Here is a 14,860-nt window from a genome sequence, read left to right as displayed (position 1 = left end):
AAAATAAATGAATTCCCCCTGATGCAAGGACTGAAATTAAATGAGGAGGTAAACAAATATACACATTTTATAATTTAGAGAACAAATGTAGTCACTTGGGAGGAATTCAGGAGATGGTATTATTGATGGTACTGATATTTGTGCTACAGAAAGTGGGTGCTGCTCTTCATGGTTACACAATGATGAAAATCTTATTTAATCCATGCTACACTTGCTCCATAAACTCTTCAAATTCAGAATGAGTCAGTTACCATATGCCCCATGTCTCCTCATCTTAGATATCTGATAAAATAACTCAGCATAAAAAAATAAAAAATAAAAAACCCTCTCCTTTGATATCACATCTATATTTATAAGACTATACGAGAAACACAAAAACAAATATTTAGATGAAATATTAATGATTGTCACTAACCTCTGGAAGGCCACAATCACATTCCTCATGACTTTCCTTAAAGCTATTGCCACAACTTGATTCTCTTCCTTGGACGTTCACTTTTGAAATTGTTTGATTCTGAAGACATTTAAATTCAGGCTGTGAAACTATATGTTTAAATTCATCTATGCTGCAACTGCTAAAAAACTTTACACCACGGGAACGTCTAAAATTAAATTATATTACTTAGATAAATAAAATAAAATTAGTTGCAAAGTTACATTCTTCAATATAGCACTATTAATTCTGTATAACGTCAGTTTCAAAAAAAAAGCCAAAAAGAGAGTGTGCTTTTATTTTTAATATAAGTCATAAATAAAAGCAATGAGTCCATTTCTATGGTAACTGAATAGAATAGAAATCCAACAAGTAGAGGAAGTTAAGATGAAATGAGCTGGAATATATTAAAATACAACAGTATTTGGCACACAAAAAGCTCTATTTAAGTATGACCTATTATTTATTATTTTTGTATTATTTCCAAAATCATAATTATAATCATTATAAGAAGCATTAATGATCACTAAGAATATGAAATATACTAAGAAATTTAAATGAAATCTGAAAGAATAGAAGATAGTTGATTATGTTAATAAAAAAATCAGGAATATTTGTTCTTTGATAACAAAATTAATCAATTAAAATATCTACATATTAAGTATATAAAATACATAAGCCCTAGATTCCTTTTTCTTTTTAATTTCTATTCATCTAAATGTATGGTTTATTGAGTTTTTGTTTAATTTTGTAACAATCTCAAAGTTAGAGAAACAATACAAATGCAGTCCAAAGAATAAATTTTGTTTCCTGAAACAGTTAACCGTAAGTTGCCAACAAGATGTTTTGGTAACTCTAAATATTTTAATGTAGAATTCTTACATAGAAATAAATTCTCCTTAAACAGATATGTAAAACCAGAAAATATTGATACATTACTAACACCTAATCCTCAAATTTCTTTCAGAATTCCACTTCATCACAATACTATCACTTTACAGAAAAAAGAGCCAGTTCGGGGTCAATCATTGCATTTAATTTTCATGCCTTCTTATACTAGTAACCTATGGTTTTGTTGGATTTCATAACCTCAAAATTTTATGATTATAGGCTGATTATTTGGTAAAATGTCCCTCAATTTTGATTCATGAAATGTTTTCTCATAATTAGACTGAAGTTATGCATCTTGGCAACATATCACAAGAGTTTATTTCGCTGCCTCCTAACAAGTGGCACATGATTTTAATTTATTATATTAATAATAAAATTCTCTAAGATCAGATGATTAAAAGTATGTCTGTCAGTTAATAATTATTTAGAGAGAAGTACTTTGGTTTTATGGAAATCTCCCATTTCTAATTTTCCAATTTATTCTTTTCTGTATTTATATAAATATGGAATCATATCTTCCTATTTTACTATTTTACATTACTATCATTATTACTTATGACACTCAAATCGTCACATATTTAGCTATAAGGAGGCCCTTCAAACTGGCTTTTGTGTCCCTTTGACAAATCCACTATTCTTTGAACACCACCTTATATTCTGACACAAGATGTTCCAGGCTCACTTGCACTTTCTCTGCCTTAACCCTAGAATCAATCATCTCTCCAAGGTGCCCCCATTCCTCTTAGTAGAGAATGGTACTATAATTTCAAAAATATTATCTGAGTGCTACATGTCCTCATTGTTATTAGATTTTTAAAGGACAGACACCAAGGCTATACCAGCATCTTAAGAAAAGTTCAGTCCTTTTGCTCTCACCTGTGATCTGTATTCCCACCAATTTTGGCTCCTATAATGACATGAGCATACTGATATTTCAGTCTCAGTGGGGACAACTTTTTGGCATGTAGATTAGTCAAGTATTTCTGAGCTCTTTAGTTTGTAAGATTTTTATTTTATTTTTTATTTTATTATTATTATTCATTATTTTCTTTTTTTGGTGTCCGAAGTTTGTAAGATTTTTAGAGGTCTCATTGTGATTCTTTTACTTCCTCTTCACAGCTACCTACTGCATACAGCTATTATTTTGTCAGTGGATAGGCCTGACCAGCTGGTATCTTTGGTGGACTCCAGTTTTGGAAACAGATGCTTTTGCTTTTTTGTTTGTTTCATAGTTTTACTCTCTATTTTGTGAGAGAATTGGGGGAGACTAAAATACCGTCCTCCCCCTTATTCTTTAAACACAGTCCTCTCTAGGTAAGATTCCATACTATCCTGGTTCTTACCCTAATATTTCTTCATTTCTATTTCTACTCCTCCATGTCATTGTTCTTTCCTAAATTAGCCTATAAATAAATATGAGAAGTATGCAAAGCTATGCCTTAAGGCACTTATTTTCACCTTTTTCAATTTCTTTCTAAATGGTCTGTTCATAGTTGTAATTCCCATCAGTATGCTGATGGCTCACACATTTCAGATCCCTTGTTCTCTGAGATCCTGACCCATATAATTGTGTACTTAACTCTCATGAATGACTCAGCACTCCTAAAGTAACGTATACAAACTGCCTCAAGATTAACCCCCTTTTTGTCTATTTCTAAAATATTTGCCTTTTTTCAATATCTGTAAATAAATTGTGAAAGCCAAAATCCTACAAATCATTCTGGACATTTCCCTCTCTCTCAGTCTTAATAAATTGCTATAATTATTATGAGAATCATCTCCCAAATATTGCTATATTGTTGTTCCCTCTGATATAAATTCATTTTAATTTTTATTGTCCATACTTCATAAATCAAGTAAAAATGTGTTTTGTTACATTGATCATAAAATTGATCAATGCATCACTGCATTACATTGATCCTGCATCACTATTACATGATCAGGCTCTTTTCTACATATCCTACATTACCTCCTGGACTTCTTCCCCTGAGACTCATTCCTCTTTAGCCTCATCGTATTTTATTTTCTTTTCCTTATGCCTTATATGTTCTTTTTTATAGTCCCAGCTACTTCTTTTGTTTTTCATTTTTATCTCTGGCCCATTCTCCAATCTCCTATTCCACTCTGTTGAGCTCTTCAAGCTTCTTGCTATCCAAGTATCACTCACTTGCTTACCCTGCAAAGTTTTCAACAAGTTCTTTACATGACCAGATTCATTCCTTCTCTTTCAGGTCCCATTATAATTATTCCTTCAGAGAAACTTTTGTAGACCACGTTATTAGAAATTTTCTTCTCCCCATGTATTCCCTATTTATTTCCTTCTTGCACCTATGATAACCTGTTTATATTTTGTTTATTCTTCTGAGCGCTTTTTTAATTTTCTGTTCCTGATGGACTAATATATTTAGGACATATCTATCATGTTAACCACTGGTAAGACAAACATACAATCGGTCACGCAGTAAATGCTTATTTCATATTTTTAGACTGAATAAATAAATTTAACCTCAAGACTAGCAAACTCCAGAAGAGTATTATCAACATCCATTTTCTCTCTATACTATACTACTGAATATAAACTATTAAGCACATTGTCTGCAATATGAAATACTCATTTTCTTTAATAAACTTTAAATAAGCACATAAATATTTATTAAAAATATACTTACTCAAGTTATATTGCAAGAGATTATAATCAAGGACTACTACAAACACTTCCCAAGAGAAAATAGATTTGTTAAAAATAACACCTTACATTGCTTGAGGATTCATAATGCATGTAGTTCCTGGACAGTAACAATTATAGATGTCATCATATGTCAATCCCAGATTAATTCCAAGCAACTGCACCATAACAACTGAAAATGCCTCTAAAGTTATCATCTTCGGATACTTAATACAAAAACAAAAAAAGTTGCCTAAGTTAATTCTTCACTCCTTTGATCTTTTCAATAATTTGTTGGCATATTATCTAAATGCAAATACAAATTTAAGAAACTGGTACACCAAAGCTCATTATTTCTTAAATATATAGAAAAAAAATTAGATAAGTTTTGTTTTTTTGAGAAATAGTATCTTTAACCCAAATGACATTGACATGTTCAAAATACAATTAATGCTATTATATGCTTTTATTCCATATTACAGATTTAAATTCCAATAATTTAAAAAAATGTTTTGAGAAGAATAAGCATTGTTTCAGTAACTATACTACTTTCCAAGTAAACACTTAAAAAATACATAAATTCTTAAGAGTTGATTTGGCAGTTCTGACATCAGAAATAGTTTTAGGAGAGAAAGTCAAACTAGTTTTTTTTTTTTTTTTTTTTTTAAAAAAAAAAAAAAAAGATAAGTACTGATGTGAGCAAGACACAAACCCCTGACAACCAATAATTTTTTTACTCTCTGCATAGTTTTTCCTTTTCCATAATATCATGGAGTTGAAATCATGCAAAATTTAGCCTTTGAGACTGGCGTCTTTCACTAATCACTTAAGTTTCTCCATGTCATTAAGGGCTTGATAGCTCATTTTTTCAATCACTGAATAATAATCCTTTATGTGAATTTACCCAAGTTTGTTTATCCATTCACCTAATAAAGAATATTTTAGTTATTTCCAATTTTTGGCAATTATGAATAAAGCACCTCTAATCATTCATGTGCAGGTTTTTGTGTGGATATAAGTTTTCATCTCTTTTGGGTAAATGCCAAAGAGAATAATATCTAGATCATATGATAAGAGTATGTCGAGTTTTGTAAATAATTGCCAAACTGTTTTCTCTAGCAGCTGTACCATCTCACATTCCTATCAACAATGAATGAGAGTCCCTGCTGCTCTGCATCCTCACAGCATTTGATGTTATGTTTTGCACTTCCAGTACAATGCTGAATAGGAGTGGTGATCTACATTCTTGTCTTATTCCTGATCTTAGAGGGAAAGCATTTCAGTTCTTACCACTAGTGGTGATATTAACTATAGGTATTTTGTAGATGTTCTTTCTCAAGTTTAGGAAGTTCCCTTCTATTTGTAGTTTGCTATATTTCTTTAAAATCATAAATGGTGTTGGATATTGTCAAGTGCCACTTCTGAATGTATTGATGTAATCATATGATTTTTTTTTTTTTAGTCTATTGATGAGATAGACTGCATTAATTGATTTCCAAGTACTGAAACAATCTTACGAATCTGAAATAAATTTCAGGTATAAGTATCAACAAAAAGGTATAAACTATTTTTTAAAATATCTAGCACTGAAATATATAAAATATGAAATAAGAGATCAAGGGATACATAAAAACAAATAATAATGAAAATACAATAGATCAAAACTTTTGGGAGGAGTTTGGAGAAACATAGTGGAGTGAGAGATGTTTCCATATCTCTCCCCTTGAAACAACAATAAGCTGATCATCTAAAACTCAACAAAAAACACACAAAATGCACACCAGCACATCTGAGCATGGAATCTGTGTATAAGAGCTATCACAGTTTAGAACCCCAGGTGTCCAGTGGTAGACAAGGAGAAATAAAGAAGCTGCCTCTCACAGCTGCCAGAGCTTCCTGTAGGAGGAAGGAGAGGAAAGAAGGTGTGGCAACTTCCCTGAACAGTGCTGCCTGAGAGTGCTGTGAGCTCCACGCGACCAGCCACAGGGTCGAGTCATCAGGGCAGAAAGCAGAGAAGCAAGACAGCAGAGAAATAACAGTTGATTTTTACCAGCTGTGATTGCAAAACTGAGGCTGAGCAGCAGCCGCCAACTGCCAACGCAGAGGGCCCCTCCCCCCATATCCTCCGAGATCAAACACCACGGAGCCCAGGGAAATCTGAGCGAACGCTACCGAAACTGTCACTAACACTGACAAGGACTGAGACTGAGAGTAGAGAGCGTGATTAAACATCTATAAGGGAAAAAAAAGACATTATTAAGGCTTTATATAAAGCAGGGATCCAAGAGGCTTAGACACCACCTACTGGAAACCAAAAGAAAAGTGCCTTCTTTGCAACAGGCTAAAGAGAGACCTTTATATAATAAATCTCCTTTCTGGAAAAACAGCAGAATACACTTACATTAATGCCCAGAAGGAGAAATAGTCCATTACACACCATGAACAACCAAGGTGACAAGGCATCTCAGAAAGAAAGAGAAATGACTTAAATGACAGAGAATTCAGGATGGTACTTCTGAAAAAATGTGGTGAGTTCAGAAATGAGTCATATCAACAATTTCAGGAATTGAAAAAACAACTAGATGAGCAGAGCAAGGAGATTGAAACCCTCAAAAAGAACAGAATAGGTCTTCTAGAGATCAAAAACACACTGCAAGAGTTGAAAAATGAAATAGCAAGCTTGGGAAATAGAGTCAACCAAATGGAGGAAAGGATCAGTGATATCGAAGACAGAAAGCTAGAAATAAATCAGAAGGAAGAAGAGAGAAACCGAAGAATGAAAAATAATGAAAGAGAAATACAAGAACGAGCTGATACCATCAGGAGAATAAACATAAGAATAATAGGCTTTATCAAAGATTAGAAAAAGGAACAGGGACTAGAAAGCATTTTCAGACAAATAGTTGATGAGAATTTCCCAAATCTAAGGAATAAACTGGAGCTTGGAATTCAAGAAATCAACAGAACACCCAATGATCTTAACCCAAAAAGGCCTTTACCAAGACACATTGTATTAACATTATCAAAAATCAATGACAAAGAGAATTCTCAGGGTAGCCAGGGAGAACAAGATGGTAACTTATAAAGGAAAACCCATTAGATTATCGTCGGAATTCTCAGCTCACACCTTACAAGCCAGAAAGGAGTGGAATTAAATATTCAAACTATTAAATGAAAGGAAATATCAGCCTAGAATAATGTATCCAGCTAAGCTCTCCTTTAGATATGAAAGAGAAATAAAGACCTTTTCAGACATAAAAAATTGGAGAATTCTTCACTATGAGACCTTCATTACAGAAAATACGAAAAGGGGTCAGCTCACCTAAAACAAAATGACAAAAAAAAAATTACATAATTAGGAGTAAGGCAACTATCAGGCAAACAGAATCAGAGGAGTGCAACCCTTACTAAGAACAGGGTATTATAAGCTGAAACGATAAGAAGAGAATTGCTATAGCAAGATAGTAATGAACGTTCAGCATACATGGGAATAAATTGAGACAACAGTGATTGAAAAGCGAAGGATTCAAAGATTCAAATTCACAAAAGGGAATGGAGATAAGGCACTTGCAGAAGAAAACGGACAACTGTATACATATTCATAATGGTACCCACACACCAATGATTCAGAACTGAAGTATATAACATAAAACAAGAAGAACCAGAGGGAAACCAACAAAAGCCAACCTAAATAAATAAAACAGAAACACGAAAACAAGGAAACAATGGAAACACCAAGCTACAAGAAAGCGACAGATAACATGGCTGTAAGAAGACCTCAATAATCACCCTAAATGTAATTGGATTGAACTCAAGAATACAAAGGCACAGAGTTGCACAATGGATCAAAAAATAAAACCTAACCATATGCTGCCTCTAGGAGACACATCTCAGTTCCAAAGACAAATACAGACGCAAAATGAAAGGGTAGAAAATGATAATTCAAGCAAATGGCATTCAGAGAAAAGTGGGAGTAGTAGTGCTAATATCAGATGAAATAGACTTCAAAATAAAAAAGGCGAAGAAAGATACTGAGGGACACTTCATAATGATAAAGAGAATCATGTCCCAAAAAGACAAAACGCTTATTATTATCTATGTTCCCAATCAGGGAGCCCCAAAATATGTAAAGCAATTACTAACAGAACTAAAGAGAGAAACAGACCAAAACACTATCATGGTAGGAGACCTAAATACCCCACTGTCGGATATGGACAGATTATCCAAACAGAAAATCAATAAGGAAATAACATCTTTAAATGACACATTAGACCAACTGGACATAAATGACATTTACAGAGCCTTTCATCCCAAAACAACTGCCTATACATTCTTCTCTGGTGCACATGGAACATTCTCAAGGATCGACCACATACTGAGACACAGAGAGCCTCAACAAATATAAGAGGGTTGAAATCATACCAACCTGATCATATTCTCTGATCATAATGCTTTGAAACTAAAGATCAACTGCAAAAAGAAATCAGGAAGAACCACAAATACATGGAGATTAAACAACATATTACTGAAGAATAACTGAGTCAGAGAAGAAATAAAAAGAAAGATCAAGAATGATAATGATAGTACAACATATCAAAACTTTTGGGACACGGCAAAAATGGTCATTAAAGGAAAGTTCATGTCATTACAGCCATATCTCCCAAAACAAGATCGAGCCCGAATACACAACCTAATGCTTCATCTTAAAAAAATAGAAAAAGAGGAACAAATGAAGCCTAAAGTCAGCAGAAGGAAAGAAATAATCAAAATTAGAGCATAAATAAATGAAACTGAAAACAAAAAAATGGAAAAAATAAATGCAACAAAAGCTAGTTCTTTGAAATGAGCAAGAAAATTGACAAATCCCTGGCTAGACTCACAAAGGAAAAAAGAGAAAAGACACAAATAAAATCAGAAATGAAAGAGAACTTATGACAGATACCACAGAAATACAAAGGATCATATAAGAATATTATAAAAGATTACATGCCAACAAATTCAATATCCTAGAAGAAATGAGCAAGTTCTTAAAATATATAATCTTGAAATCATGAAAACCTGGAAAATCTAAACAGGCTGCTCAACAGCAAGGTAAATGAAACAATCATCAAAAACTCCCAAAAAATAAAAGTCCAGGACAAGATGGCTTTATTAGTAAATTCTACCAAATGTTCAAAGATGATTTAATACCTATACTTCTCAAACTCTTTCAAATTTTTGAAGAAGAGGTGCTACTTTCTAATTCATTTTATGACGACAACATTACTCTAATACCAAAACCTGGTAAGGATAATCAAAAAAAAAAAAAGAAGAAAGAAACTACAGACCAATATCTCTGATGAATACAGATACAAAATACCTAAACAAAATACTAGCAAATCGAATATGACAATACATCACAAAGATTATACATCGCTATCAAATGGGGTTCACTCCAGGAGCACAAGGATGATTCAACATATGCAAATTGATCAATGTGATGCACTACATAAACAAAATAAGAGATAAAAATCATATGATCATATTGATAGAGGCAGAAAAAGCAAGTGGAAATATAAAGCATCCACTTAATAAAATAGGTATAGAACGAAAGTACCTCGACAATATAAAGCCCATATACAATAAACCCTCAATGAATATCATATCTAATGGTGAAAAACTGAAAGCCTTTTTCTAAGATAAACAATAAAATTTCAGAAAAAAAAAATTCCTTTTGCAATTGTAACAAAAGAATAAAATACTTAGGAATAAACTTAACAAAGAATGTGAAGGATCTATATGCTGAAAAGTACAGGCATTATTAAAAGAAATTGAGGAAGACACATAGAGATGGAAAGATATTGCATGTAAATGGATAAGAAGAATCAACATAGTTAAAATGATCATATTACCTGAAGCAATATACAGATTTAATGCAATTCTCATCAACATCCCAATGATATGTTCTAAAGAAACAGAACAAAAAATCATCAGATTTGTATGGAATCACAAAAGCCCCCAAATAATCAAAGCAATCCTGAGGAAGAACAAGGCCAGAGATATCACACTGCCTGACTTCAAACTATACTACAAAGTGACAATAATCAAAAAAGTTTGTTTTTTGCAGATAAACAGACACACAGACCAATGGACAGAATTGAGAGCGCAGAAATAAACCCACACATATCTGGGCAAATAATTTTCAACAAAGGAGCCAAAAACATACAATGGAGAAAAAAAAGCCTCTTCAACAAATGGTGCTGGGGAAATTGAAAAGCCATATGCAAAACAATGAAACTAAATACACTAAAATTAACTAAAAATGGATCAAATACCTGATTATAAGACCTGAAACAATAAGTTGCATAAAAGACAACATAGGTACTAAATTCATAGACCATCGATTTAAGACAGGATTTTATGAATTTGACCTCAAAAACAAGAATAGTAAAAGCAAAAGTAAATAAATAGATGAAACTATATCAAACTAAAACGCTTTTGGACAGCAAAAGAAACCATCAACAAAATAAAGAGGCAACCAACTGAAAGGGAGATATGTGTGCAAACAACACCTCCTATAGGGGCCTAATATCCAAAATATATGAAAAACACATACAACTCAACAACAAAAAAACGATCCAATTAAAAAATGGGCAGAAGACCTGAACAGACATTTCTCTCAAGAAGACATGGACGGACCTTGAGATAATCATGCTAAGCAAAATAAGCCAGATCGAAAAAGTTGAAAACCACATGATATCACTTATACGTGGGATATAAAGCTAAAAGCAACAAACTAACAGGACAAACAGAGACTCGTGGACATGGACAATAGACTAGTGGTTACTAGAGGATGTGGCGGAGGGGGAAGGTAGATGGGGTAAAAGGGGTCAAATATGTGGTGACAGAAAGAAATCTAACTATGAGAGGAGAACACACAATACAATATATATATGCCTTACTGTTAAATTGTATACCTGAAACTTACTGGATTTCATTAATCAATGTCACCAAAAATGAATAAATTAATCAAAAAAAGAATCATAGAATGTAGTTTCAAAATACAATTAATGTAATCAACTGCATAAATGATTAAACTTTTATTGATAAAAAAGACATGCAAATAGCCAACAGACATATGAAGAGATGCTCAACTTTACTAGCTTTTAGGGAAATGCAAATCAAAACCACAATGAGATACCATCTCACACGTGTTAGGATGGCTGTTATCAACAAGGCAAGTAATAACAAGTGATGGAGAGGTTGTGGGGAAAAAGGAACCCTCATACATTGCTGATGGGAATGCAAATTGGTACAGACACTGTGGAAAACAGTATGAAGGTTCTTAAAAGAATTGAGAATAGAATTACCATATGACCCAGAATTCCCCAAAATTTGAATACATGTATTCATAAAGATATATGCACCCTGATGTTTATTTCAGCATTATTGATGGTGGCCAAGACACGGAAACAACTGAAGTGTCTTTCAGTAGATGACTGGATAAAGATGATATGGTACAATTATACAATCAGCCATTAGAAAAGATCAAATACTGCCATGGACAACAACATAAATGGATCTTGAGATTATCATGCTAAGCAAAATAAGCCAGATAGAAAAAGTTGAGAACCATATGATTTCATGTTCATGTAGGATATAAAGCTGAATGCAACAAATAAACAAAACAACAAAACTCAGACACAGAAACAGTTTAGTGATTACCAGAGGACAAGGGAGTAGTGTGGAAGGTAGATAAGTGTAAAGGGTATAAGATATATGGTGACATAGGGATATTTGACTTTGGGTGGTCAACACACAACGCAATACACAGATTATGTATTATCAAATTGTATATTTCAACCCTATATAATTTTATTAACCAATGTCACCCCAATAAATTTAATTTAAAAAAATTGACATTGGTATCTCAAGGAGATGTCTGCACTTCCATGTTCATTGCAACATTATTCACAATAGCTAAGATATGAAAACAACCTAAGTGTCCACTGACAGATGAATAAAAAAATACATATGTAATACATACTGGAATTTCATTCACTCAAAAAAATAATGAAAATGACACAGATGCACTTGGATGGTACTGTGCTAAATGAAACAAGCCAGACAGAGAAAGACAAATACTGCATGATCTCCCTTATTTGTGGAATCTAAAAATGTCATACTCACTGTAGCAGAGAGTGGAATGGTGGTGGCTTGCCAGCGGGTAGAGGATTTGGAAAATGGGGTCATATTGCTCAAAGGCTACAAAGCTTCAGTTATGCAAGATGAAAAGCTCTGGAGATATGTTTCATACCAATGTAAAGAAACTTAACACAACTAAACTGTACACCTAAAAGTAATTGAATATTTTATGTGATATGTATTTTACCATTATAAAAATCTTTTAAAACCTGTGATATTTTAGTTTCAAAATCCATAAGAAAGCATTTTCTAAAATTCTGTCAAAACTGCATGGTAGATATACTATATATACTTTTGTTTCTCAAAGTATATATTAACTTTCAAAATGTTGTATAAGTACTGAAAGATGGGAATAAAATGCATACCAGAGCAATCCCTGCAGCAAGCTTTGGATCACATGCCATTCCATGATATGTTGCTCCCACATAGTTAGGAGAGTTCCTATAACTAAATAATACATTTTTTCTTGTTGAGAAATGCATTTTAAATCATTAATGACTTATTGAGCTTTTAAGAATTAGATTCCTCACTAAAGCTTAGTTTTCTTTAAAATGTGAATAATACATATCCTGCCCAACACTTTCAATCATTTTGTATTTAGATCCAAAAAATTAATCAACACTGCTGTCACCACTGGACCTAAATAATTCTAAGATGTTAAAATCAGGATAGCTTACTGCCATGATATGCACATAGTGAACCCTTAAAGTGTGTAAGAGTGTTGGATTGGAGGGCAAGCAGAGAAAGAGACAGAATATGCAGTAGACTCACTAAGAAAAAGACACAAAGAGGATATACAAAGCTTCCTCACTCGTTTAAGCTCTTAGTGTTGCTCCCCAAACTTGACCTTAGATTCCACAGGAGACACCAAGAGATTTATAAATGTATTCCATAGTGCTTAAGACTTCAGAATTGTGTTTTTGGGTTTTTCCATCTAAAATAATCAAATTATTAAAACAAAAATCTATATAAAGACTCTTGAAAGATACGGTGCATATAATTAAATAGCTACACCTTAGGTTATATAAAAATACCAAAAGGTAGCCACATTACTATTTTAATGTTTTGTATTAACCAGCTTCATATGTAATTATTGCATTGTTAACTTATTTATATTTTATTTAATATTAAAATGATGGTTTCAATTATTTACCTCTGAGAAAATCTTTAAAAACACAAGAGGCCAGAGGCCCCATGTTTATCCTAAGGCTTTCTTATTTCCCAGTTCATTACACTTCTATAGGTAAACAGTCCACTCTGAGAATAATGGCCTACCATGATTTTGTGTCTTACCTTATTATCTGATTTTTATATTTTGCACTCTTTTTTCTTGAGGTGTCTTATTATACATAATAAATTTTGTATGTAATTTTGATAGTCAACATCAAATAATTTGTTATACCCTATATCAATACAAATATGATACTTACATTAATAAGAATGCCATATCATGGGACCTTTGAATCAAAAATCTTTCTTTCCATGACACAAATCTTTGTAATACTTCATTAGCATCCCCATTAGATGGAATCTTATTTTGATCTGACCAGAGCTCCAAAGATGTTAACTGAACAGTCAGTTTAAGCTGGGAAAACATCTGAAAACAGAAGATATACAATATACAGTTTAGGTAATCATAAACATAACATTACTTTTCTTACATAATGCTAATATATTCAATTTACTGTTAATTGGATATAAATCCATTGGTGGGTGAAACTGCTTGGCAGGGATATACATTTTATAACAATGTAAATGCTATTTATGCAAATAATGTTATGGCATTAACAGAGTGTTTCTTATTTAAATATAAAACATAAATACTTACAGTGTTGATAAGACCGAAGATATAAACAACTTTCTCAGCTGCAACTGCCACTTCAGAGCCCATATAATCATACTAAAAGACAAAGTTGGTTTCTTAATCACTAGTGAAAATCACTAAACTACTATATTTTAAATGCACATAAAATGTTACAATAATGTAGTGCTCAACTGAAAGGACATAAGCAGAATTAAAATTTATCAAATGCTTAATAATTTGTAGACATAAAGTAAACCTAGGGCCTTCATGTATTAATCAATAGTATTAAAGTGATATGGTTGTGATTACCTTTCTCTTTACACATATAAAAATTAAGGGTGAAAAGTTAAGGTTCCAAGATCACACAATGCTAAGGGTGAGAACAAGGACTCAAATCTCTAACTAAACACTAAGTCTTTTGGTTTAAATACAGAGCTCTGAGTAATAGTAGTGAACAATATCAAGAATATTTTCTCATTTAAAAGAACAAAAGTCATAAGATTTTCTCTGAAACATTTCAAATTGTATGTATATTTGCAGAAAACATAAAAAGTGGCAGCTGGGATCTTTAATAATCTCCAGCAAGTTTGCATAAGACTACTGGCAGAAAATAAAATGAAATGGATAGAGTTCTCTGATATAGAAAAAAAAGAGATGCTATCCTACTAGCTCTTTAAAGACTGCTTGCACTTTGCAATTTCTCTATACGTAACTTTTCCCGAAAAACCTTATTTTCTGTTTACAAAATACAGCATGTGTGGTATGAATGAAAGTGACCCTTTGCAAGGCCAAACATATGAAAAGCAAGAGAAAGAAATTAAAATATAATTATTGAAATGAATTTGCATATGTCAATAATCACAAATTATCAATAGCCCAAACA

At 32.5% G+C, this 14,860-nt stretch overlaps 1 protein-coding gene across 1 annotated transcript in view; it reads right to left on the bottom strand.

The window, feature by feature from the left end:
* LOC105300972 (A disintegrin and metallopeptidase domain 3-like) overlaps window positions 1-14,860 on the bottom strand; it is an 80,259-nt gene that overhangs the window by 28,665 nt on the left and 36,734 nt on the right. The window contains 5 exon segments of the mRNA XM_023520053.1: window positions 416-602; window positions 4,080-4,216; window positions 12,539-12,620; window positions 13,604-13,770; window positions 14,002-14,073. Of these exon segments, the coding sequence (XP_023375821.1) occupies window positions 416-602; window positions 4,080-4,216; window positions 12,539-12,620; window positions 13,604-13,770; window positions 14,002-14,073 (645 nt within the window).

Source organism: Pteropus vampyrus, unplaced genomic scaffold, assembly GCF_000151845.1.
Source record: "Pteropus vampyrus isolate Shadow unplaced genomic scaffold, Pvam_2.0 Scaffold8, whole genome shotgun sequence".
NCBI classification, from domain to species: Eukaryota; Metazoa; Chordata; class Mammalia; order Chiroptera; family Pteropodidae; genus Pteropus; species Pteropus vampyrus.
This window is presented reverse-complemented; position numbering and strand designations above follow the sequence as displayed.